This window comes from Callospermophilus lateralis, chromosome 15 (genome assembly GCF_048772815.1).
Source record: "Callospermophilus lateralis isolate mCalLat2 chromosome 15, mCalLat2.hap1, whole genome shotgun sequence".
NCBI lineage: Eukaryota > Metazoa > Chordata > Mammalia > Rodentia > Sciuridae > Callospermophilus > Callospermophilus lateralis.
The window spans coordinates 88070113-88097408 of record NC_135319.1 but is presented as its reverse complement, the minus strand read 5'-3'; the positions used below and the strand labels follow the sequence as shown (position 1 = coordinate 88097408).

At 41.9% G+C, this 27296-nt stretch overlaps 1 protein-coding gene and 1 non-coding gene across 3 annotated transcripts in view; both read right to left on the bottom strand.

Annotated features, from left to right (window-relative positions):
- Edrf1 (erythroid differentiation regulatory factor 1) overlaps positions 1-14279 on the bottom strand; it is a 44735-nt gene extending 30456 nt beyond the window's left edge. The window contains exons 1-10 of one of the 2 annotated variants that reach the window (XM_077105531.1): positions 14061-14279; positions 12938-13146; positions 11189-11255; positions 10458-10583; positions 8911-9035; positions 8198-8354; positions 4468-4569; positions 4094-4215; positions 3323-3434; positions 279-426 (exon numbers count right to left, since the gene is read on the bottom strand). In XM_077105531.1, coding sequence (XP_076961646.1) covers positions 279-426; positions 3323-3434; positions 4094-4215; positions 4468-4569; positions 8198-8354; positions 8911-9035; positions 10458-10583; positions 11189-11255; positions 12938-13146; positions 14061-14168 — 1276 coding nt within the window. In that variant the 5' untranslated portion in view covers positions 14169-14279. The remainder of the gene's footprint in view (positions 1-278; positions 427-3322; positions 3435-4093; positions 4216-4467; positions 4570-8197; positions 8355-8910; positions 9036-10457; positions 10584-11188; positions 11256-12937; positions 13147-14060) is intronic. The other variant, XM_077105532.1, reaches the window with a different exon arrangement.
- Positions 7878-7980, bottom strand: LOC143638076 (U6 spliceosomal RNA). The gene has a single exon (XR_013154536.1). It is a non-coding gene; the product is annotated as a U6 spliceosomal RNA (small nuclear RNA).
- Positions 14280-27296: the final 13017 nt, after the last annotated feature.

The following is a 27296-nucleotide window of genomic DNA, read 5'->3' as shown; positions in this document are numbered from 1 at the left end:
AACTCCATCCATTTACCTGCAAATGCCATAATTTTATTCTCTTTTAATGCTGAGTAATATTCCATTGTGTAAATATACCACAGTTTCTTTATCCGTTCATCTACTGAAGGGCATCTAGGTTGGTTCTACAGTTCAGTTATTGTGAATTGAGCTGCTAAGAACATTGATGTGGCTGTGTCACTGTAGTATGTTGATTTTAAGTCCTTTGGGTATAGGCCGTGGAGCGGATAGCTGGGTCAAATGGAGATTCCATTCCAAGTTTCCAAGAAATAGCTTACCTTTAAAGAGCCAATAGGTATGTCCTTCTTTGGTACAATTGGATTTCAGAAATGACAAAATATTCTGTGCAATGTCCTTTATGACCTTAGTAGAAAAATTAGAGTTTTCCAAATTGGGAATCTCTTCTGTCTTTATCATTTCATACTTCTGAAAAACACAGATGGGAGATTGTTTAAGAGAGAACCTGAGGCAGCAACATCTTTCCTTTTACAAAGCAACCAAACACAAATCTGCAAACAGAGACCCATGCAGCATTAAAGAGTGTAAGCCAATGATTTTCTTTTTTTTTTAATATTTATTTTTTAGTTTTCAGTGGACACAAGATCTTTATTTCATTTTTATGTGGTGCTGAGGATCGAACCCAGCGCCCCGTGCATGCCAGGCGAGCGTGCTACCGCTTGAGCTACATCCCCAGCCCTAAGCCAGTGATTTTCTATCTTTTCCTGCTCCAAATCCCCAGGATCCAGGCCCAGTACTGATGGTGGCCTACCACTAAAGACACTCTTGGGGGGGGGGGGGGTTACACCAGGTCTAGAGCTTCAGGTTTAGCACTGCTTCTATTCTAACTGCACAGTACTGAACACTTCCTTTCTCATTCTGCTGGTTGTCCTTCACACATACTAGGTGAGCACTCTACTGCTAAGCCACAACCCCAGACCTTTGCTGGTTTAAATAGGGAAGGTAGTAAATGAAGGTAGACTTTACCCTACAAGCATTTTAAAAACAATATATTTCTGGCCTCCTCTACCCACCTACACACACACCAGAGTGAATGGCTCAAAGGAAGAGCATCACTTGAGATGTTTTCCTTATAGATACTTCTCTTCCCTTGAGTTAGAGACTCATCCTTTGGAGGGATAGGGCACAGAGATGGAGGGGGCAACAGGAATAAAGGCTGCATGGCTGGTACTACTACTATCTTTAAAGTGCCTCCATATTTCTTTCCAGGGTGTCTTCTGTGCAGATTTCCCTAAACACATCTTACCACATTTCCTGAAATACTGTAAAACCAGAAGCCCTAAAGCAACTGGATTGGGACACCAGACAAGATTGCCTAAGGTTGATTTTCATCTAAAGGCCCCAAGGTTGTTATTCCCTTCCCCCCAGAGTTCATACTGCACCACTCTGGTTCCCCTCTCAAATGCCCACTCCCCTTCCACTTATATGGGGTAAGTCTCTGATGCATGATTTTGAGAGATTCAATGATGATGAACCCAACTATACCCAGGGGGTGCTTCAATTTATCCTCTAGGCCCATCTTCTCTGAAGGTTGTAACTGCAGAATGCTCACTGAACCTCTCAAATTTCCTCAAGCTGAATGTGTATTAAAAACACATCATTTTCCCAGACTATACCAGCCCACTGCCCCTTTCTTAGCAAGAGACACCATCATCATCCTTGTCCCAGGGCCCTGAGTTTCCATGGTCTCTTCCTCCCTTCTGTCTCACTAATGCTGTACCTACCTCTCCCCTTTCCCCTGCCTCACCACAAGCTTCTCACTAATGTTGCCATTTAAGGTTATGGTGTGACAGAGGTTCTCAATCAAGGCTGCAAATCAATCACCAATAAAACTTAATGGGGGAAAAAATAATGCACAATCCTTCCAAGCCTGGCACACCGGGGGCCCAAGTGATTCTGATGAAGCCCAGGTGAAAAAAGGTTATAAAGGTTAAAAGGAAGGCTTCTGGCTGGGTGTGGTGGTGCATACCTATAATCTCAGGGACTTGGGAGGCTGAGGTAGGCAGAGGGCCAATCTCAACAACTGAGTAAGACTCTGTCTCAAAAAATATAAAGTGCCAGGATGATGTAGCTCAATGTTAAAGCACCGTGGGTTCATTCCCAATACCAAAAACAAGAACAAAAAACAAAAACAAAGGAAAAAAGAAAAAAATAATAATCTTGGCAGATACAGGCTCAAACATCAGAACCACCACTTACTAGCAACATGATCTTGGGCAACTCACTTGAGCTCCTGATCCTCAATTTCCCTCCCCACCAAAAGGGAATAAAAGTACATGAGACAGCTGAGAAGATCAAAAAGGTGATGCCCTTAACAAAGGGACTGGCAAGGAACAAATGCCATCACCACCATGCTGAGTCTCAGTACTTCCTCTGCAGCACAATGTTATGCCATTTATTAAAGTAATGCCATAGCTGGTCATCTTCTTGTCCCCAAGTCCTCCCTGCCTGTTCCATAGTATCCCAGATTAACATTCCAGCACAACAAATCTCACCTCCCAGAGGCAAAGCCTTCACTGATCCCGCATGACCAACTCCTCAGCACCGCATTCCAGGTTCCCCATTATCTGGCCAAGACTTTTTCAATTCTGTTACCTGAATCCTGTTGTTCCCTAATTGGATTTATTACCAATCCTCTCATTTGCCTACTCAACTTTTCTCAAATCCAAGTTCTTACTTTTTGAGACACTAGCTATCTTTTGAGACCCAGTTAATAAGCCACTTTTTGCATGAAGCCTTTCTTCCAGACCCAGAGTGATCTCGCCCTTCTGACTATCCAGACCTGGTGTGTACTGATACACTTACAGTACTCGCTTCCTATCTTGTACTGTTTTCTCTGCACATCATTACTTCCCATCAGAACATAGGTAAGTAGTAATCAAACATACTCTGTTTCCCTCCAGCACTTGTAATGGGGGTTAAAATTTCCCTAAATAGAAAGTGCTCAGTAAGAACTTGCTACATAGGCTACCTGTCTACCTTAGGCAATTCTCACTCTAGTCTGCTCCTAGAATTTTGCATACACCGAGCAGACATTTGTGCAAAGATGAACACGTCCACTGCTCTGGCATTTTCAGTTTGCCATCATGAACTTGGCACTTAAGAGTTCTATGGTTACAAATCCATGCTTAAGTATACTTACGAACTTAAAAGTGAAAACACTCAAGTTTCAGTTAATTCACACCTATATTCCCTACCAAAATACACCTTAGTATTCACAAGCCTTAAAAACTCTGGTGAGGTACTCTCTGCACCAATCAATTTGCTTTTGAGAGATTATTTAAAAAGTCACAGTGTATCTTACCTGTACAATTCCATTTACATGAAAACACATCACAAGCTCTGGTACATTGCATATCAAGTTGTCCAACCAATAGTCAATTCCAGTTAGCACATTGATTGGTTTGTTGTTATCCCTAAAAATATACATTTCTAGTGTTATTTGTTTTCATTGAGATGTTCCATGAGTCATCTGTGACTTATTTCCCCATGTAAGTATTTTACTCTATGCTCCCTAGATGAAAATGCCATAAATGCTTTGTTTGATGAGACCCAGGCACATAGCTCAATGGTGTTATATTTTCACATCTTTCCAAAAGCTGTTTCCTATTTCTAATTGGCACTAAGTTTTCAATAAGAACAGAAAGATGACTGAACATACTGTTCCTTACACAACCTAAGGCAAGATCGAGCACAGACAATAATGCCCAGGCAAGAATTCACACTAATATGAATACTCATGAAGCATTAAGAAGAATGCTCACAATTATTTAACAGGAAGTTAGCAAAATATCTCCTTAACCAATAAATTTTCTTGTATTCTCACAGGTTGCAGATTGACACATAAGAATAGGCCAATACAACAGACCTCTGGCTCCATTCAATTAGGTCTAGAATGACAGCTTAGCTATGGGGCTTTCAGCATTTACCATTTCAAATGGCATGGAACAAGGGAGGTGAGAAAATCTAGGGAAAAAAGAGGCTACCCAGACAGATAAGGAAAAGCAAATGGAACACTAAATCTAAAGGAAGCATTTAAAAAACATAAGCACAAGAGGGGCATGGTGCCGTTTACCTGAGACGTAAGCTGACCGCTGGATACCTGCCTCCACCAAAGATGGGCATGTTGGATCCCACCAACATGTGGATATCTTCAAATGTCCACAGGATATTCCGAACAAAATCATTTTTAAGACCCTTTGATTTAAAAATGGAGAGATTATAATAAACAGAAGATCCACAGTATCCCCCATGATCCACAGAAAGACCAGAAAAAAGAAAAAAGAAGATAGAGTAAGTTCCCAGAGCTATAAGATCAGAGAGATGTGTACTAGGAATTCTCAGGATCAAGTGGACTTTTTTCCCTATCAATTCCAATTGATACTAGTTTTTGGATAACGAAGTGGACCGTGGACTAGGTGTCTTGACTTGGCCATGTGGAAAGCATACCTGACTGTTCTCCCCGTCATTGAATAAAGTAGTCAGGTTTTGTTCTTTGGGTGCTGAGGCCACATGCCCCACTATGTATGAGGGCTCAAGAGGCTCACTTCCCTGTGAAAAGTGCAAGGATAAGGAGTGATTCTGCTGCCAAAACTTCTTAAAATTGACCCATTTTTAAAGAGCATTACCTAAAAACCGAAGCACTCATCTCAAGTCTACCTTTGTAAATTAAGCCAATACAGTTTTCATTCCCTCATTTTTTTAGTAACATTGATTACTACTGCTCTTTTGGGTTACCCCATCTCTACTGAATAGAAAATTCTAAACACCTCAGTCATAACTTGAGAGAGTTCTGTCATCCAGACAGTCTCTAGTTTAATATGTCCTACATGAGCTTCACAGAATTCCAATCCTGGACACCCATTGAAATCTTATCAGAGTCAGGTTGAAAAAAATGCTACTTACCATTTTATACTTTCTTTTGAGAGTGAAAATGTTTATTGTTCAAAGACTAAAAAATGGTCTTGCTATAGAAATCTACTTCATCCTTATATAATCCAAGGTTTAAGCCAAACATAGTCAATCTCACAATACTTTTTGTTCTTAACATATTCTATGGAATGCATTTTGCATTCTTCAGTTTTTCAACCATTAGGACAGTTGGTATTAAGAAATACTACTTTAAGCTTAATGTAATGTCAGTGTTCTACTTGACCCCAAGATGGACATGTGTATGTGCTGCTTATTCCATGAAGATCCATCCTACTCCTCATCTGTGTGTGTGCCTGTGCAGTGAGCACGATTCAAGTCAGGGGAGATTGCCAGCATCTTTGCCATCTTGTTTTCTCCCTCAGGAGTCCTACGAGGACATCGAACTCCTCAATCATTTGTTTATATAGACACATGATCAAGCTATGGGGTCAGTTCCCAAAATTATATTTGTGAGGTAGCTTCAGAGGGGTTTTAGACTATGATAGGCTCAACGGTCTCAAAAAAGTTTTGGCTCCAAGGCTATACCACAGACACCCAAGTAACCTCTGTAACTGCTAAACAAAGGCCTCAACCTAGTGGTTTTAGTTGTGAGAACAAGAATTAAAGAGGCAACAGCTTGCAAACAGATCTCCAAATTTTGAAATTCATTTCAATCTGCTTCTAGAGCCCTCCTAAATGGGTGGCATTTAGGGACACGGTGGAGTCCTGCTGTAAGAACAGGTCTCTGAGGTCAGAAAAGATGTGTATGGAAACCCTAGCCTAGACTTCACCAGCTGTGTGACCAAAGAAAATCATCGCCTGCTTATAAGCTTTCAATAACAGATTTGTAAAATGATATCATTGATACTCACTGCATATGCAACTCCACATGAACTTTAATATATGTTTGTATAAAGTTCATGGCCTTTGGAGCACTAAGTAAATGCTGGTCTGCTTCTGGCACATGCAAGTCTACAGATTCTTAAAAATCTCTTTAAGATTTTGCACAATAACTCCTAATCAAGGTAAGGACACAAGGAAAAGGTTAGCAGAAGGACAATGGGCAGCAGCAGAGCAATATTTCTATTATTTGGTCATTTTTGTAAGGTATAGGTTTTGGAAACAAGGAATACTAGATGAATTTTTAAAAAATCTTTGGTGACATATAATCACATATAATAAAGTATAAAAACCAAAGAATTCAGAATAATAAGTACAGCTAGGCCTGGTGTGCATGCCTGTAAGCCCAGCAGATCGGAGGCTGAGGCAGGAGGATCAGGAGTTCAAAGACAGACTCAAAAAAAGCAAGGCACTTAGCAACTCAATAAGACCCTGTCTCTTAACAAAATAGGGCTGGGGATGTGGTTCAGTGGATGAGTGCCTGTGAGTTCAATTCCCAGTAGCTCCCTCAAAAAAAAAAAAGTACAAATAAATTTAGGTTTTATTATGTTTCTGACAATGCTGAGGATTGAACCCAAGGCCTTACCATGCTAGAAAAGTGCTCTACCACTGAGCTACACCCCCGCCTCTTTAATTACAAAGCAAATTACCATGTAACTATTACCCAAATCATAACATGGGACACTGATATAGTACTTAGTACCCTAATATGTCCTTTCTCAGTCACAAAATATCCCCACCTCTTGGTGGTTACCATTGTGACCTGCATGTTAATTACTTTCAAAATTCATTGTGTTGTTTTATAGAAGGTTTTCCCACTTTAAAACCTACTATAACTAAAATCAAGTTAAACATGTTCATTCCCTATAACCCTATAATTTGTGAAGACTAAAACAATCTGGTTGAATAGTGTTGAGTTTATGGGAACACATAGCAAGAGAAAAAAAAAATTACCAAGTTTAAGATCTTATTTTCAGCCAGGCATGGTGGCACTCACTCCTATAATTCCAGTTACTCAGAAAGCTAAGGCAGGAGGATGGTAAATTCAAGGCCAGCTTTGGCAACTTACTGAGACTGTATCTTAAAATAAAAAATACAAAGGGCTGGGCATTAGATTAGACAAAGGGGAATGAAGGGAAGGGAGGGGAGATGGGAATAAAAAAGACAATAGAATGAATCAGACATAACTTTCCTATGTTCACATATGAATACACGACCAGTGAAACCCCACATCATGTACAACCACAAGAATGGGAAGTTATATTCCATACATGTATAATATGGCAAAATATAGTCTACTGTCTAATATAACTAAAAAGAAAAAAATTTAAAAAGAGTGCACTCACAAAGAAATAAAAATGGGTAGGGATATAGTTCAATAGCAGAGTGCTTGCCTAGCATACAGGAGGGCAGGAGAGCCTAGGTTCAATTCCCAGTACTACACATACATACCAAAAAAAAAAACAAAACATATATATAAAGGAATATAGAGAGAGAGGCTAGTGATACAGTTCAGTTGGTAGAGTGCTTGCCTTGCATGCACAAGGCCCTAGGTTCAATCCCCAGAACCAAAAAAAAGAGAAGAATATATAAGGAAAAAAAAAATACACACACACACACAATTTTTTTTTTAAATCAGGTTTATCAATATCTGTTCCTAAATATACACATGCTGCCACAAGTTATGTCTATGGAGCTACTTTGTTCTTTCATAGACACAACAAGGATAACAAACAATAAGCAATCAAGAATATAAAATACAAATCAGACATCATATTCTTTCTTTTATCCTTTTAAAAAGCTTTATAGTAGGAATGTGGGCTAAAACTTAGGAATTTCATTCAGAAAATCTTAAGGGATATTTTAGCTCTAACAATTTGACTAGAAGTTCTGGTAAAATAATATTTACATTATGAACAGGCCTATCAGCCTCAATATTTGATAGCTTACTACCTGTCTAAAGTTAAAAAATATACTTTATCACTATGCTATAAAGTATTCCTATGACTTTAAGGAGAAAATCAGTATTGCTATACTTGTCAGCAGGCTTTTTTTTGGAACGCTTCACGAATTTGTGTGTCATCTCTTGCGCAGGGGCCATGCTAATCTACTCTGTATCATTCCAATTTTTTAGTATGTGTGCAAGCACAGTAGGCTCCTTTAAAACATTTTAATATAAAAAAAAACTAATTTGGCTATTTGTAATAGTTCTTGTAAGTTCTACAATGAAAAACTAAAATGTATTTTTTTTCCTGATTGTGAAATAAATTGATAAACAATTTCTTATTCTATTTGTCTATTCTTTAAATAAGGTAGTTCTGTTTTCCTAATATGAGTTTACGGAAGTAGTATTTAAGTACTAACAAACCTGACTGGAAGCACTGGGGTCTTCAGAAACTGAAGAAGGCATTTCAAAGGGAGCAGGCCATGAAGCCCCTTCTGAGTCATGTGTCTGATCAGAACTTGATGATTCCTGTTGTTCTGCAGCTGAAGGGACAGGCTGAGCTGCTCCATCACCATTGATACTGCCCAAATCAGAAATTTAAAAAACAAAATAAAAACAGACTTTTGACAAAGTTAACTTTATGTTACAATCTACCATTTATAAAAGATGGTGGAAGAGATGGATATCATTACCCTAAGTACATGTATGATTTCACAAATGATGTGACTCTCCTTCGTGTACAACCAGAAGTGAAAAATTGTGCTCCATTTGTATATTATGAAGTGTATTCTGCTGTCATATATAACTAATTAGAATTTTTAAAAAACCCCAGACTTTGTAATCAAGCATGTATTTTCTTAACAAAAATTAAAATGAAAAATGTAAATACATCATAGTGAAAAAAAATTAATTTTACTAGCTTCAAATTAAATTTTAGATCAGAATTTACTTTTTTTAATATATATTTTTTTAGTTGTAGTTGGACACAATACCTTTATCTTATTTATTTATTTTTATGTGGTGCTGAGGGTCAAATCCAGCACCTCGCACGTGCTAGGTGAGCGGTTTGCCTCTGAGTCACAACCCCAGCCCCTCCTTTTTCTTCTTAAGGTAAAAATAAACAAGTAGTCAAGTACCTATAATATAAAAACTTGGAAAGAATAGCCTTCTGGTACCAGTGCTCCTTGCTCTTTTTCTTCCTCTGCCATTTTTGATCTATCAGTCTTTGATAAAACTCTTTCAACCATGTCCAATCACCAGTCTGAGTAAGAAAAAAATTAAATAAATATCACACACATAGCGGAAACAACTTGTTACTATGCTATCGTTTGGATCCTAAATGTCCCCAAAGGCTCCTGTGTTGAAGGCTTGGTCCCCTGCCTGTGGCACTATTAGGAGGTGATGGAACCTTTAAGAGTGGAACCATGTGGAAGGAAGTTAGGTCACTGGGACATACCCTTGTAGAGGACATGGGGACACCAGCCCCTACTTTCCCCTCTTTGCTGCCTAGCCACCATGAGGTGAGCACTTTCCTCTATCCTGTGCTCCCCAACATAATATGCTCCCTCACCATAGGACCAAAGCAAAGGAGCCAGATGGTCATAACTGAAACCTCTGAAACCATGAGCCAAAATAAACCTTTCCTCTTTTTAAACCGAATATTTTGGGTATTTTATCACTGTGGCTGAAAGCTAACACGCACCTATTACTCTTTTACAATCGATTCTCTGTTGAATATCGTTGGCATAAGCACACTCACAAAACACCTATATTTCTAGACTCAATTCATATTGCCTCTTTTAACTCTTTTAAGAAGCCCACATATTCCTCCCTTCCTAGGCCAGGCCAGAGAGGTAACCCTTCTCTATCTTTTCTTGAGGGCCTGAAGTATAACCTACTTTGCACTGCATTGAAATATCTACCTTTGTGTTCTTACATCAAAACTGTGAACTACTGAAGAACTAGGGCTATAATTTACTCACATCTCCCAAAGCATTGTGTATCTGGTGCACACACAGATTGAACTTAACTACTATTTTCTCTAAAAGAATATTTTAAATGTCAGTTTAAATCACTCATTTTCCTTTATTGGAAAACACTGAAGTGATGTTAAAGAGTAGCCCTATGAACCAGTAGAACCATCAACCACTTGCTATCAGTAAACTAAAGATTAAGTATAGAACTGGAGAACAAGCCTGGAGAAATTGAAACATTGTTATTATATTTTATAAAAGTGTCCAACATTAACACAAGAAGGAAAAATAGCAGTTTATCAACACAATTTTAGAAATCAGGCTTTAAGACATTTTTCACATTGCCTAGTAACAACGTTTCAGGACAATCTCTATATGAAGACAAAGAATTTTTTAATAATTTAAACATAATAATAATTATGTAAAAATAATAATTTCACATATTTTTCTGAACTTTTTCTTCACGAGCTTCACTCTTTTCCTTGTAAGAATCCTGGCTGTCAGTATGAACAAAATAATTTTCTTCCCCATTCTGTGTTTTTTTTTTTTTTTTTTAACTGAAGTTTTCTTATCTTCAGTAAATTTTTTCAACTTTTGATTGCTGAAGTACTCAGCTTCATTTCTACTTTGGCCTTTCTCTGGAACACAATTATATTTCTAGCGCTCTTAGGCTGTTAATGTTTTTCTGGATGTCTTTCACAAAGTATTACCTGAGATGATCTCATAAAGAGTTCCTGAATATCCAGCTCATCTAATAAGAGTGTCCTTCCTATGCGGTGCACCGCCATGCTTACATGGGACTTGCTGTAGGGAATCTTCAGCAGCTTTTTTATGTTCTTAGAAAAAATAAGGAAAAATAATTTAGAAAGACCTTTTTAGAGTTATCTGTAATTTCAAATTTCAATTTCATTTTCTCAAGGTTATACAAACTGTAATTTACACAAAGAGCTACATAGAAAATAGACCTTTAAACCAGAATCACTACACTTTATGAGCCACGCTAACATGTTAATATAAATGATGATCAAAGATTTATTTTTACAAGATAGAATTTCTCAAGGGTAAGTGCATACAGATAACACTATAGAACTGACCTAAGCTTTTAGCATATCAGAAAAAAACTGCCAACTAAAGACCAATAGAATTTACTGTAAATATGATTCTAAATTGGTAACATGCAGTATAATCCATTTTAATTACTATTATTAAAATATAGCAGTTCATATTAGTATTAATATCACTACCATTGTTTTAGGGACTGTTCCCTCCACTTTGAAGAAAGAACATATGGTAAGGAGTAATAATTTAAAAACAAAAAAGGTATCTGAAAATCAGATAATCGTATCATTTCATCAGGAATTTCTCAAGACTGTGAAACAGAACATGTAACACCTAGTATAAAACACTCATGGAGTTTCACTTAAACAATAAGAAAACTTACTTCAGAATCAGAGACAACATCCACATCATTTCCCACAGAATCAATAAAGTCATATGCCATGCCAAAACTACCAAAGGAAAAGAGGCCACAAGTTAAAGGTGAACAGAACACCAAATATCCTTGCTTCTAGGATTCACATTTTCCATATTCTAACATCTCTGAAATCAACATGTAGTAGGTTGACTAGCGTTTCCTTTTCAGAATATATAAAATAGTGTCTCTGTCTCAAAATAAAAAATATCTTAAGATTCAATGAAACAGTAATAATTATAAGAAGTCATTAGGAAAGATTTAGAATAAAATACTTAGTGGGTATTTTTATTTTTGTCCTCTGAAACTCAAAAAAATCTCTTCCAAGAGAAAATTGTTTTAAGATTTTACTCTTTTAGATAAAACAAACATTTATTATGATTTTAGTTTCTAGGACTGGACTGTTTCTAGAAAGATATCGTTTAAAAAAAAAAAAAAAAAAGAGAGAGAGATAAATGCACCTGACACCAATTTAGAAACAAGGAGAAAAAAGAAGAAGAAATGTGTGCATCCAACTCATTCCAGGTACCATATGAGATACACCTATAGTCTATAAGGTGGAGAAGTAGCAGTCAGGATACTTACCCAGGACTGTCTTAATATTGGAGCATGCTCTTACAATCTATCATATGCTTTAAGTAAATTACTTAAACTTTCCTAGCTTATTTTCTCACATGCAAAATATTTCACAGTATCTAGTTCAAAAGATTGCTATGAGCATTAAATGAGATAAACATAAAATACCTAGCACTGTGTTTCTACAGTCAATATAATTATTTAAATCATCTCATAACAATATAATCTATTAAGCTTTCTTCCAAAAGAAGATATTTGAGTTATTTCCAGTTTTTTGCTAGAATAAATGCCACAAATAAACAACAATTTGTATACATAACTTTTACTTCCTGAGGCAGTAAGGACCCCACATATTAAATGGCCTACAAGAAATGTGTAACTGATGTGATTCTGCAATTTGTATTTGGGGTAAAAATGGAAGTGCATAACTCACTTGAATCAAATGTATGAAAGATAAAAAAAAATAAAAAATAATTAAAAAAAAAATAAAGGTAGCTAAGGAGAAGAAAAAAAAATAAATAAAATAAAATTTACCTTTTTATTATTTTGCTGATTTGGAAAAAAAAATAAATAAAATGAAATGCAAAAAAAAAAAAAAAAAAGGCCTACAAGAATAGAGACACAAGTACATTTTTCTCTGTAAGATGCCGGGCCAGTCTCTCATTTTTAAATACCACTAGCAGAATTCGCAGGTTCAGAGTCAAAGGTGTAGGTTACTCAATATGCTGGAATTTTACATCAGGTTTTTCCTAAACTACACAGTATACCATAATTCAAAGAAAAACTCCAAAGAACAGATCAGACCATGATAAGGGTTTTCCTCCTCATGTACCACCCTGATTTGTTTTGTTTTCACATTCAAAAGTTAGCAAATTAGTTAAAAATAAAATGGTCAATTTTTAGTAAAAAATTTAATATATGTTAATAACATGATGCAGACATGAAAGGAACACATGAAATTGGTATCTTCATATTATTACATATTCTGCAGGGGAGAAAAAACTTTGAAAATCAAATGTGATCTTTGGGAAAAAGAAAAAAAATCCCAGCAAGTTAATGTACATCACAACTTAAACTGGAAAGTATTAAGAGTTTTAAGTGAGGTAAAGGGGTAGGTTAAAAATGCCATCTATTAATATTTACCTTGAAAACGGCTTGCTTTTCTTACTATTGCCAAGAATGGTAGTTCCTGCTGGCCCTAGTTTGGCACTCTCTCGTAACCAGTTGGCAGGTGGGAGTTTCAAGTCTGTCTTCTCTTCCAGGCGTGCAAATGCTGTTCGAGGAGGGGCCGAAGAATATTTCACCACAGCTCGGCTCTTCACTTCATTGCCTCCAAGAAATAAAGCTGATCCCTAATTAACATATTGAACGACACTATAATGAACACTCTTAGGAATGAAAATCTCAGCTTTATAAAAAGAAAACAGGAACTCACTACCTGAAGCTTCACCGGGAACGCGTGTCGCATGTCACTAACAATACATTTTAGCACACATTGTCATATTTACTAGCTCTTCTTCAATAGTTTTAGAGGAAAAAAAGACGGATGCATCAAGGAGCACGATGGCTACGGTCTTCAGCCGGGAAGCAGGCCGACCACCCCGCCTTGTTCAATGTACTTATGTAAAACCCAGAAGCAGAAACCAGGAGACTGAAGAGCGCCCTGTGGGTCCCCGCGGATCCCACGACGCCGCTCCCCGGGTCCGAGAAACAGCTCGTGTCCACACTGCGCGCCGCCTACCGAGTGGTTTCGGGTGATTTCAGGGCCTCTTTGGCTACCAGCCAGGGCCAACTGCGCGTCGGTCCCCACAGGAGCGCGGCACCGGCCCGCGCAGCCCTCCTGCCCCGGGCGGGCCCAGGGTCGCCCTTCCAGCCTTGCTCTGGAGGCCCCGACGGCCCGGCCGCCCGGCGCGCCCTCGGAGACCCGCCCGGCGCGGGTCCGGCGAGCCCTGGCGCACCCTTCCGCCGCCCCGCGGGCTCCGCCGCCCCTGGGCTCCGCCGCGCCCGCGCCGCCGCTCGGACCCACTCTCACGCCCGGTGCTCCGGGGCGGAGATGGCGGAGCGCGCTGCGGCGGCGGCCGCCGGGGGGGAAGCGAGACGGCTGAGGCTCTCGACCTGCACGCCTGGGACGGACAGCGGCCTCCGCTTCGCGCCTCGGAGGTGACGGGGGCGTGGAGGCGGCGCCGGAGGCTGCGGGGCCCGTGACAGCGTCCCTGGCCGCGCGGCCCGCGGAGCCCGGGCAGGTGCGGCCCCGCGGGGGACTTACCTGCGCGCAAGGTTCCTCGGAATCTCCCTGGGACAGGAGGCTCAGCCCGCCACGAGCACCGGTCCCCGCCGGCGGAGCCTCGGCGCCGGCCTCCTTGATGTCCTCCATCACTGCGGCCCAGGGCAGGCGCGGCCCAGAGGCAGCCGAGGGGCGGCACCGGAAACCGGGGCCCACGGGCACAGCAGCTCAGCCGACCAGGTGCAGGAGACGCTCCGCGAAGAGCGCTTCCGGCCCCTGACAGGAAGGCTTGCGGTGACGCGACCAAATCTCGCGATCTCTGTAACGAAGGCTCGGCCCCGCCTCCTGCTGTGGAGGCCGCCTCCGGGGGCGAGAGCGGCGGCGCGCCGGCGCCTGTCAAAGCCGCTCCGGGAGACCACTTCTCGCGGTATTTGCCGCCCAGGCTCCACCCCTCGCACGCCGCTAGTCTTTGTTGGCATATAGTTCTTGGTGCCGGAGCTTGGACCGAGTCCGAATCCGGAGGTCCTCTCTGCGTGGGAGGTGAACTACCCTAAAGGGTTTTGAGAGTTAGCGGCGTCAGCACGCTCCCTCCCCGGCCTGCGGTGCACGCCGAGGCCCAGAAGGCAGAGGCGCATCCAGGTGCGCCGGTCCGCTGCAACCCGGGTCCCTGCGGCGGCCCGTTCTTCCTGCATCACAATGCAGGATTGCAGGGGCGGGGGCTTCGCGGGCCGTGGGGCGCCGGGGGACTCTGAGCTGGCAGCACCTTCTCGGGTAACTGCTTAGATGCGCAGGGAGCGTCTGCTGAGAACCCGGGCGTGAGCCGAGCCTCCGACGTCAGAGCGCCTGGGAACACCTGGGCATCTTGCGGGCGTGCACGTTCCGACTCCGTGGCTCCGGGAAGGGCCCGACCGTCTGCATTTCTCCCAAGCTCCCAGGAGGTGCTGCCAGTTCCTAGAGTAGCAAGGGGGTGGAGAAATAGCTAGGGTTGTTTAAATCTTGGAGAGCCTGGACTCTTTCGGACGAATCAACTAATATGAAACAGCGAAACGTCTCAAAAATTTGGCAAATCTTGTTCGGTTTTTCAGTAATAAAAGTTTTTTTTTTAATTAAATTTGCTTTTGAGGTATGCCTGTCTTAGTTTGTAATTTACATTTGACTAATAGTGTGCATCTTCAGGAATTCTTGTGAATGAGCAAGCCTAACTTACTTTGTTTTCAAATGTAACAAATTATGGATTAATATACGATTTGACAAAATATTTTGGAGCTATTTAACATGTATTGATTTAATTTTTACAATCATTCGTTCTATTTTGCTGTCAATTTTTTTTGCAAGTTATACATTATTCAGTAAAATGTTTAACTCATATCTAAAATGGGATGGTTAAACTTATTTTGGGTACCTAATAAAACCTATGCAATCATTACCTCATTTTTCAAGAATATTCAAATTATAAATTGTACACATCACATTAAATAAGTCAAATTTGTAAAAGTAGATATGCATTATGATCCCAGTCTCAAAAACATCTATTTCTATGTCTTTGTCCACAAAAACAGATCTGAATGGAAAGATGGAGTGATTAAATTTTTGTTCTTTCAAGGCTCCCCTATTTTTTTTCATTTTGTAACTAACTATAATTTTATTAAGCTTTTGCACATATGTAATTTAGCTTTTGATAATATTTCAATTTTGTTGTGTAATTCTATGTAAGAAGTGAGGTAGCAGGAATTCTTTTCTCAGAACTCAAATTTCTGCATGCCTGGAAAAGGGAGTTCCTGGATTCTTGTTTATATTGGCTGGTGGGAAGATGGGCTGGAAACCACTGGTGAAAAGCCAGAGAGGAGTGAGACGGAATGAAGATCTTGCACAGAAAAAGGAAGACTTGCAGCTGGAGAGAGGCTGAGGGAGATGAGGGCCTCACCCCTCAGGAGCTACTTGAGGGATGCCTGGCCAGGGGCTGAGTCTGCAGCCACCCACAGGCTGGGACTAATTTAGTAAAGGAGGGTGATCCCTGAGGCCTGCAGAAACTGCGCACATCTGGGTTACATAAAGTTTGAACAGTCTTCTAACTCCAAGTCATGTTTTTCTTTTTCTATATTCAAATACTCTTACATGCTATGTTTTTTTAAAAGTCATTATTGTTTCTAAAGTAAATTACTGAAACGTAGCATGGGGAAAACATTTATTCCACAATTTCAAATTTAAAGACCCTCGTTCATCTTCCTTTTTGTATCATACCAGGATATCCCACGCCCAGCTCAGGAGGGATGGCCTCCTTCATCTATGCCCTGTCAGTTGCACTGGTTCTGGGACCTAGCCAGGGTGCTCAAGTGCTTGCCTGATGCCCTCACTGCCTACTAGGTGTTTGTTGAATTAATGAGCTGTCCAGAATGGCTGCTCCGACAACTTGTTCCATAAGCTCCACATGAGCTTTTCCTGTGCTTTAGAATACCTTTCCCTGCCTTACCTGGCTTATTCCTACCCATCCTCAAGATTCAGGTATCATCTCTAATAAGTCTCTCCTCACACCTCTCCAGACTTAACCCTCAGGGTCCTTTTTTTGTTCTCTTCACTTGTATGGCTTTATCCTGCACTTGTCATATTATAGAAAAATTACCTGTTTGTATCTGCCTCTCTTGCTGCTTGTGAGCTCAAAGGCGGGTGTCCTGTCTGATCATCTCCGTTTCACCAACACCAAGGACAGCAGCAGCTGACAGAACTGTTTTAGCCCTTAGGCAATGTAGGGAAAATGACTAGGGATGACAGGCTTTAAAAATGCTTATCAAAATGTATGAGACATAAAAACAATGTTGTTGACTCCAAAATATTTTTTTAATCGGCAAAATCAAAGCTAAGACTGTCTAATGAAGTAACTCTAAAACATTGCACTGTCAATGACATTAATTATTAAAGTCAGTATTGACATACAGTTTGTTCTATTCTAAAACAATTTGTAGGTTAGACTTTCTCAGTTTGCAGAATTCCTCCCAGCATGCAGGATGATTTCTGCAAAATCCCAGTCAATCCTAAATTCATTTTGTTATTCACAGTGTACAGTGTTTTCCAAGCAAAATTAGAAACCCTTTCAAAAACTTTTACAATAAGACAACTACATGAAAGGCAGATGTGGTTTGGTGGTGCTGCAGAAAATAGGAGTGCCCAGCATATTCAATGCCTGTACAGCTACACCAGCAGAGAATGCCAAATTCCAAAACTTCTACACTCAGGCAAGTTTGAGGTGCTTGCTCTTCCGTTTGCCACAGCCCCCTCTATGACCTACTATCTTCCACCTAACTAGCCTCATTAATTTGCTTACTGGATCCTAGAAGGATCTGTTTCTGATTCCTGATCCTAGGCTGAGGTGGGAGAGGGCTTTGAGATGATCTGAGCCAACCTCTTCCTTTAGAAGAGAGCAACGAACCCAAGAAGGGAAAATAGAACTGACTGGCTGAACATTGTACAAAACTAGTAAGTAGCGAAGCCAGGACTAGTTCTTAGGTTTCCTACTCAGGCGGCCTTCTAAAGAGTTTCATTGCAAGTATAGTCCACAGTTAATTTGTCTCATAACCACCTGTTTAAAAGGCAGATCTTCCAGCCACCAGCAGATTCTAAATCAGTATCTTTGGGGCACTGCTAAGGAATCTGCCTTGTTTTGTGAGACTGTTAATTCTAGCGGACCTTGGTCTGTAACTACCACCTTGGCAATAGGGTCTCCTAGAACGATCCTTTGGATGCAAGAAGAACTATAACATCTTTTAAAATCTGCAAATAACGGCAAACTCAAGCTTTACTAAACACAAGATTAACACAGGAGCCCTTCCTTGGGCCAAGGTCTATCAGTCAAGTGAGATTTGGTATGCCTCTGGAACAAATGATCTCAAAATGTCAGAAGCTTACAGCTAAAGTTTACAGGTAAGATACAAGCGACTAAGTTACATCTGAATTTCAGATGATCGGTGAAAAAAAAAATTAGGGTGAGAAACATACTGAGAATGTAGCATAAGTATGTCTCATGCAATGTTTGAGACATGCTAGTCCGAGTCATCTTGGTTCTGGACTGAGGCTGATAGTGCATTGCCAGTTGGAGTGGTAGAGAGACAGGAGAGATTGGGAACTGTCTGCTTATCTCATAAATCCTCCCATCAAAAGTGACAAACATGGGCTGGGGTTGTGGCTCAGTGGTAGAGCATTCACCTAGCTCGTGTGAGGCCCTGGGTTCGTTCCTCAGCACCACATAATAAACAAACAAACAAACAAACAAACTACAGCTAAAAAATGGAAAAGATTAAAAAAGAAAAGAAAAGAAAGTGACAAACATTACTGCCATTCCATTCTTGACGGGTGGGGACACATCACTGGGACACATCACTGGGATACATCACTGCATCAGTGAGGAAGGAAAGACTAATTCCCCCCTGAGGAGGGTGTTGGCTATTGGTGACCATCACGCAGCCTGCCCCAAGGACAGGGTAGCTTGAGTAGGCTGCTGCCAGATGCCATCGCCTGGTTGAATTTGGTAAGGTTGAATTTGGCTGCTAGGAGAATCTTTTTTGGAGTTTTGTGATGAGAGGAGGAGTGACCTCAAACACCTCGTGTGCCACAGAGGTCACAGATCTTCTGTGAGGAAGCACTCAAAAGAGTTGTCGAGCTTGAAAGCAAGTTGCTGTTTTCTTTCACAGAGAGCGCCCCACATTTTCTCTTCTTGTCTGTGATGACAAGTAGCTGTCATTAGGATGCTACTGAGGAGAAAGTCTCACGAAAACAAACAGACTTAATGTGTTCCTTCAAGACGAAGGTGCTGCTTCAGCTGCGAGGGAGAAAGCGTTTGGCTTTCGGAAGAAGTTTATCCTATGGAGGCAGCACCTTTGAAAATAGATGTTTGGAAAACTTTCCAACATTATGTGATTTTGTTGCCAAAAATGATGTGTGTTGCTATTAACAGCTCCTATCTGCACACCCGACTTAGAAGTGAAGTTTCTCACTGCTTGGGGAAACCTTCCCAAGGGGTAGCTGGTAACCAAACATGGAGGCTTTCGTGGGAGGTCAGTGGCTGTCGGTCTGGTCCAGGAAGGGCAGATGCTAAGGGAGGGGACCTGGACGAGGTCACACAGAGGCAGCAAGCTCCTGTGCTCCTCGGCAGCACGGTTAGGAATTTAAAAAAAAAAAAAAAAAAACTACCCACATTTAATTGTGATTTTGATATTACTAGTTGGCTAACTCACACACCCAGAGAGATCTCTCCATCAGCTGCCAACTGATTATTTACCCAAGAACATACCTGCAAGCCCTCCTCTTTGCAGTCAGATAGCAGGTCTTTCCCTTTCTCCTGTCATTCACAACCCAGCCTTTAATTTTATTCCATGACAACAGTCTGTCGACCTTTCTGTTTCATGTATGAGCAAGTACATTGCACGTAAAATAACTGACAAGTGACTTCTGAGCTATTCCTTGACTCTATTTAATTGGTTTGTAAGGACGACTGATGGACTTCAAAGAAAATGGAAATTTAACCAGTCAAATTTCAGTTAAGACCTTTGCATAATTTGTATGTACATATTTTGAATTGAGCAGTTTCATCTGGTGAGCCCTAAGCCCATGCAATTCTTTCTAGTAGGTCTTCTTGTCTTTTGAGATATGTGAAGGAATGACAGCCATTAAGTCAAGTTTTAAAATAAACTAATTTGGAAGGAGACTTCAGTCTGTTATATAGCAAATTTGTCAACCAAGTTTTCCACCTTGCTTCCTTTTCAAAAACATTAATATGAGCAGAATTGTTTTGTAGTTCCCGAATAAAATGTTTCAAGTATTGTTTTACACTTACACTTTTTTACTTTTATGTTTTATGTCAATGATTAGTGCTGATACATATTTACAAACAGATAAATATGCATATGTCAGGGTCTCACATTCAAACTTCTTTTTAATAATGAGGAGTGATTTTTAAAAAAGTTTGTAGACTACTGCTTTTAGAATGACTATTTTAGACTCACTGCGGTGCTGACAACCAAATGCTAGCTACTGTTCAAGTCAAGAGCAATTAGCAAGTTAATGAGCTACACTTTGCTTTACACTTTAATTTGACAAGAGTAGAAAAATGTTCGTGTGTAAGACAATGCAAGTCTGGCTGTGCTGTTTACCAGTGTAATAGAAAGATACTCTTGGTCACAGCTACCTGATATTATATTTAGTTATTAACTGATCAGTGTTGCTGTTCTGAAGATTAAGAACATCGAAGCACAGCATTTAGGACTTCGTTTGAAGGGGTTTCTTGACTCCTAGGAACCCAGATTCTTTTTGCAAAGTCTTAGCATTGACTTTCAGAATAACCAGGCAAGGGATTGTAAGGGCAGAATGTTCAGTATCACTTTCGCAGCAGCAGAAAATATTCTTAGAGTCTTTGAGTTTTATCCTCTGAGGCGGATGAATACCTTAAATGAATCTAGAAATGGTTTCAAAGTCACTAACATCTGCTCTTCAGGCATGTCGGTGGCTAGAGCCCAAGCGATTATTAATGTTGCCACACGTGCATCTTAAGCTGAGGATGAACAGGGAAGAATTCTCCAATGAACCTTCCAGTCAGTCTGGCACTCAGACACTGCTGGGGGGGGGGGGTCTCCCTGTCTTTCCAGTTGAGGGTGTGGCCTTTGCAGACCTGAATGAATCATTTAGTTATTAAACATTTATAAGGAGGCTTCCAATGGAGAGAACAAAAGGAAATCGGCCCCTGGTACAAGGCATCAAGTGTCAAAGCCACTGCTGGACCTTTTACTAAACATTTCCATAGCATCTGTCTTCCCTTGGGCATTGAAGGGACATGCTTGGCCTGCTCAGTGTCATGTGGTCTCAAGGCACTCAGCCATGGAATCCGTTGCTTGTGAAGGCTGAGCAGGACGGTGACCAATGGAAGAACCATGGGTGTTATCCACATATGACAATTTTTTACATATTTATTTACATTTTCTCTCTCTCTAGGAAATGGAGCCAGAATCCACAGATGTCATTATCCATCTGCACACTTTTGTTTACTACCCAGGAGGCAAGAATATTGCATTTTAAAAGCCTTGGATGTTTGTTCTTTCTTATCACAAATGACTTAGGGAGCTCTGACCATTCACATTTACCCCAAGCGAAAGTGCCAGTCAAAGCCCTGCTTCCTGGAGAGCTTTGAGATTCTGCTACAAAAGGCATTTTTAGAAGCACAAAATGGAAAAGCATCATTTATATTCATTTGCTGCTGTGGCATTTCTCCTGGAATCTTCCTCTTGTCTGTCAACCCTGGGTGAAAGGACGACCTCATCTACATCACAAATATCATCACTCAATGTTCTGGAGGTAGGGGACACTAGCCACACAGGGGAGGACAGAAACCTGGGCTCTTGCCTTGGAGGGCCTAAGTCTTGTTTATCTGCAGCACTGGTTGGACCTGATGGGTTGGGCCTAATGAATTGTTCTGGGAAAACCTGCAAGGATGTTTGTTAACTGATTGCAGTGACTCTTGGGAGAGAGTCAGAGGGAGGCTGCTCTGAGGAAGTGTCTAGAAGGTGGTTGCCTGGGTCAGGGCACAGTCTCCAGGGACCTCCTAGGTCCAAGAAGAAGTTCTACCAAGATGACTCTCGGGACCTTTCTCAGGGAGAGTTGGGGCTCTGCCCAGTGTGATTTAGGAGGTAACCAAAGGGACTCTCTGTCCCAAAAGATCTCAGTGTGCATCTTGTCAAAGGAGGGTTGCTAGCTGGATCACTTGGTGTGGAGCCTGGCTCCAATGGGATCCATTCCCGTTTGGGAATGTTCCAGGACATGGAGCACCCCAAGGGCAGAGCCTTGGTGGTGTTACTTGGGTCAAAAGTCTGATACCAGATCCATATGATGAATGGGGCTGGGGTGCCCGGGGGACTGCAGTGCTGCACAGGAAAGGGCAAGGGTGGGAGACGACATTCCGGAGCCTGGGACCTCCTTAGACTCTGCCAATCAGCTGCTGCTTCTCTTTCTCTTCTGTCTTCTTCAAATGTCTTCAACACAAAAAAAATTTCGAATTCAAACCCAAGCAGACAGAAGAGTAAAACAAGCCCCGCGTGGTGTCCATCACCATGACCCCTCCCCTCCCGCCCTCCTCCCGGGGATCATCTACTTCCTTCCACCCCTCCTTCCTCCCTTCTCCAGGTTAATAGTGAAGTTAGCTGAGGCTTGGTTACATTTAACCTAATCCTCCCTGTAGCATTTCTTCTGTTCTGTCAATCAGTGCTGTCAGTCAGACAGTCTGCTGAGTCAACCAGGAAAAGACACATGTCTGCAGAGGGCATTAAGCACTTCCGACACGTTGCAGTTTGGGGTTGACCCACAGGTATGCTTAATCCAACAGGTTCTGGAGTCCTAGACGCAGTGCTGGATTGAGGGCCTCATCAGTAAAAGTGATACCTGACCTCGGGGGACTGTGCTCTAGGTCTGGGCAGTGGCAGGTATTGAAGGTCACTGAGAAAGGAAGGAAAGGTAGCGTGCGTGATGAGCACGTGCCCGCAGAGGCTGACAGTGGAGGAGGCTCAGAAGCACTGTGAGCCTGAGGCCCTGGAGAGCGGGGAGGGCTGGGCAGGGGGTGGGATGTGATGAAGGGGCCCTGTGGGGGACCCCCGGGGTCGGGAGACAGGCAGTCAGGCTCTGAAAGACCCCTGGCATTCTTCCTAGCTTAGTAACCAGACGATTCTTGGTTCTAAGTAACGAAAAGCCAAGCTGGATATCTAGAAGCCCGGCTCCTGGAAAACAAACTCCAGAGCACAACCGGGAAGCAAGGAAACCAAGGCGGGCTCACAGAAAAGCAGGCACCAGGGGTAGCGCAAGGCAGCTCCCCACACTCAGTGGATGCTGGTCCATTCGCCAGGGAACACATCAACACTTTTTTTTTGAGACAGTCTCACTAAGTTGGCCTCCAACTTGCAGCCCTCCTGACTCGGCCTCCCAAGCCGCTGGGGTTGTAAGCAACACATTCTTTTAAATCTGTGTAGGAGGCTTGTCCCTGATTTCTGACAGATAACGTAAGTGAAGCCATAGTGCTTTCCACCAAGTTCTGAAAATGTAAGGCGTTTGCCTCTGCCAGGGAAGTAAATTCATGGACAGGACATTCCTAGCAATGCTGTCACGTGAGGGCTGACCACGAAGATGGAAAGCTTTGGCAAAATGTTCACATCTTGTAAATGAAACAGAATAGTAATGATTTTTTTTAAAAAAAGGTCTTCATTACTAGTGTTAGCATGTTTATAAAAGAAAACTGAAATAGTAGCAAAATATGAAAAGGCAGGAAAATGCTTTGTCCCACTACCCTAAGAACATAATCTCTACAGTATTTGGGGGTCATATAATGATTTTGCCACATTTTTTTGGTACTGAGTGATTTGAGTAGTTCATGCCCCTCTGGCTCCGTCACGCTGTCAGTGAGCTTGGGCAACATGCCCACAGTTCTGTCCACTTGAAGAAGCAGTCCTCCTCTGACCTCAGATTTCAGAAGGGCTCCAGAGGACCGACTTTCCTTTCTCTCTCTCTCTCTCTCTCTCTCTCTCTCTCTCTCTCTCTCTCTCTCCTCTCTCTCTTTCTTTATTTTTTTGGTGCTGGGGATTGAACCCAGGGCTCTGTGCAGGCGAGGCAAGCACTCTACCAACTGAGCTGTGTCCCCAGTCCCAGGGGACCATCTTGATGGCTATCTTGGCTGGAATTCTCTTCTCTTCCCTTTTTTTGTATAGGTATTTTTGACTGGGTCAGGAGAAGAATGAAGTTGATTGTCAGATATGTGAAATAAAGCCCATGCCAACATTCGCAGGGCCTGGGGAAGACTGGAAATGGAGGCCTGCCTAGCCTCTGTCTAAATACTTAAAGTTTTCATGGATTGGGCTAACAAAGTGTTCACTGAAGCATGTTCCTAACAGCCATCCTTTGGAGACTATTCCAAAGTGTCCCGCTATGTTACCTCCACAACAGCAGCCCCTGGGCCACCCCCGGGACCGGATGTGCACACCAGCTCCTCTGGAGAGGGTCCTGGAACCAGGACTGTAGCTCATAGGACAGGCCCCCTGTCGCTCCTGGTGAGCCCCTCTCTTCACCTGGGGGCACCTGTGCTTTTGGCCCTGCTCTGAGTGAATGAGTCATTCCAGATTTCTCCGGTGTAGGGAACACAAAGCTGAGTAAAAATAGTTTCGTGGGTCACACAGAAACTTCCAGTTCCTCCCAGAACGTAGACTGAGGGTGTGAGTTGGCCCAGTCAATGGCTGTGAAAAAAAGGGGCAAGAAGAGAATGGCAGGCAGAGAGGGGAGCCCAGGGCCCTGTCCTCATGCAGCAGGGAACACACTGGTGAGGAACAGACCCAGGGAGGGAGGGCAGAAGCAGGCCCAACCAAGGTGGGAGAGGGGCTGCGCAGCCAGGGACACCAGACCAAGAAAGGCACTTAATCAAGCTCATCTGCAGTGAAGGCCTTTCAGCAAGGGGCCACCTGGGCAGGGCAAATGAGGCCAACCCAGATGGATGACCAGCCGTCTGGGGGACATGCTTGCTCTCTGGCCCAGTGGGGTATGGTGGAGATGGAGAGGCAGCTGGCATCCTGGAGATTTAGAAGGCCAGGACTTTGCTGGGTCGTGAACGAAGGGGCAAGTAGGAGCGGGGATACCTGGCTGCATGAACAGGTGGACGAGCTGGGGACGCTGAGTGGGGATGAGGTGGTGGTTCCCTGTGGGGCATCTAAGAGGGCAGCAGGAGGCGGGAGGATAGAGGGCTGCACTGTAGAAAGGGTGGGGTCACGGGTGGACAGGCGCGGGAGTCACCTCCACGCAGCTGGAGGGTGAGACCAGGGCAAAGCTGCTGCTGACCTCCTGTCTACGGTGGAAATGGCCCACCCAAGCTTTCCAAGGCCGGTGAGAACTTGGAAAACGAAATCCCGTAAGCGCTGAACTGAGATGAGAAGGGAAGACCTAGAACACGCGCGCGTGACACTGTCCTTGTCCTTCACGAATCGCCTGCAAGAGCAAAGAGGGTCTGGGCAGGCGAGGTCCCAGCGGCCGGGATCTTTTCTCGCCTGGGAGTCGAAATCAGATTCCTGTTCCTCACACACCATTTTGCCATGTGGGTTTGTAAATATATCTTGCCAGCATATTTTATGCTTCAGTTAATTTAGTTGACATCTAATTTAGTTGACATATAAAAATAAAATCAATTTTCAGACAAAATACCCATAAAATAAGTGAAATGGTGTAATAGGTTTCAAGAAATTAAAATGTAATATATTTAGGCTTCTATTCTAAAGCAATTTCATCTAGAATAGTAGATGCTGTAGATGTAATTTTTTACAAATCTCTGTCAATTACACAATAATAAATGTTGCCACTCTATAGTCAGAAATTTATTGCTTGGAGTAGTTTGTCGTGAAAAATGAGAATTTTTGTTGTGACTTCCTTTAAAATGTCAAAGAGCCTAAATATGAATACTTTGTGTCTTGATGTTCAGGCTATAATTAAGCTGTGACAATGATTATTGCTTTTGATATAAACTCTATCAAATTTTCATTGGGCAAGTTCTTTTTTAATTAATGTTGAGTTATGTTCTGTTTATCGTCCCATTTGCCTATGTTTCCTGTCATTTTCCAGTTGTCTGCCTGAATCCCGTTTTTTAATAGTGATTTAGCAACTGATAATGTGTATTGATTTCAGTTTTGCTTCTAATTTACATTTTTATCTCTTTGGTTGATGTATTTGGCTTAATCATTTTATTTTTTTATAAGCAGTTGTACAATTCGTTAATTCAGCTAGATGATTAAATTTGGCTTCTAAAGAGAGTTTGTTTTAGAAAATGGTCCCTGAAGTGAATCACTGTCTGGCCTTTCTAACATGTCAAAGGGGCTGATCTCTTCCAGATAACTGGAAATGCAATTCTGAACTCTTAAAAGTGGTCTCGTAATTCTAAACCTGTGACTAGATAGAGCTGTATATTCCAGTAGGTGGTGCAAATCGACTCCATTTCAAATGGAAAAGTAATTTAAAATTGTGATGTAACTATTTTCACTGTAAAAAAAAATAATATCTCAACATGTTTTCCAAATGCAGAATTATGTCTCTCTCCTTCTAACGGAGCAGGATTTAGCCTGCAGCGCTCATTTTTTCTTATGTTTTATTCACAGGTGCCATCCTGGTGATTACTGTATAGGGAGGTGAGGGGACAAATTAGAGGGACTAGAGGAACCGGGGACCTGATAAAAATTATGAATACGTAGAAAAGTCATTTGTCTCTGTGCTTCAATTCCATAATTCAGTGAGTATAATGTCAGTATTGGCATTATTCTAATAGTTTTTATGCCTGTATGATGAATCCAATGTCACATTTTGGTCTTTTTATAAAAGTGGGAGTTATTTTGCTCCAGGGAGTCAGATATCCTCACACAAGCACATAAAATATGCCTATAAGGATTTTCACTGCAGCATATTTTTGCGATTAATTTTTTCCTTTCACCCCCCCTCATATAGATACAAGAGAGGCAGGGAAAAGGGACAATGGCGGGCAGGGAGGACTCTGGGGCAGCCTGCTTGGGCAGAGCCCTTCTACTTCAGAATCTTTCCATTTCCTTTTCTGCAACCTGTGGACCGTTAGCGGCACCTGCTTTCAGCAGCAGTGGGATCCGCTGGCACATGCGCTACCACTTTAAAGCATGTCCGGCAAACAGTAAGCACTGTATAAATGTTACTGCGGCACTTTAAAAAGTAAAGCAGCACTGAAAGGATCGTAATGAAAACCCTCAGTGTCTTGCAGCGTCCTTAGTCTCCCAGCACTGTGTATTAGCGAATGCTCTGCTTCCGGAGGTTCCTACCGCAACTTTAAAAGTTAACCCAATACGGCTATTTTTTAAAACCATCTTCACTGTTTTAAGTGTCTTATTTAATACGTGCAAAGTGTTGTGCAACCTTCACTATTACCCATTTCTAAACCTTTTCCACCTTCCCAAACTGAAACACTGTCCCCAGTAAACACTCACCATCCCCTCCTCCAAGTGCCTGGGAGCCACCATTTCACCTTCTGTCTCTATGAATTTGACTAAATTAGGGACCTTATAGAAGTAAAATCATACACCATTTGTCCTTTTGTGACTGACTTATTACACTTAGCAAATGTTCTCAAGGGTCTTTAATGCTGTAGCATGTATCAGAAGGTTATTCTTTTTTAAGGCTGAATAATATTTCACTGTGTAGATATACCACATTTTGTTTAACCATTCATCCAGGAATGGATATTTGTTTGCTTTTTTCTGCCTATTC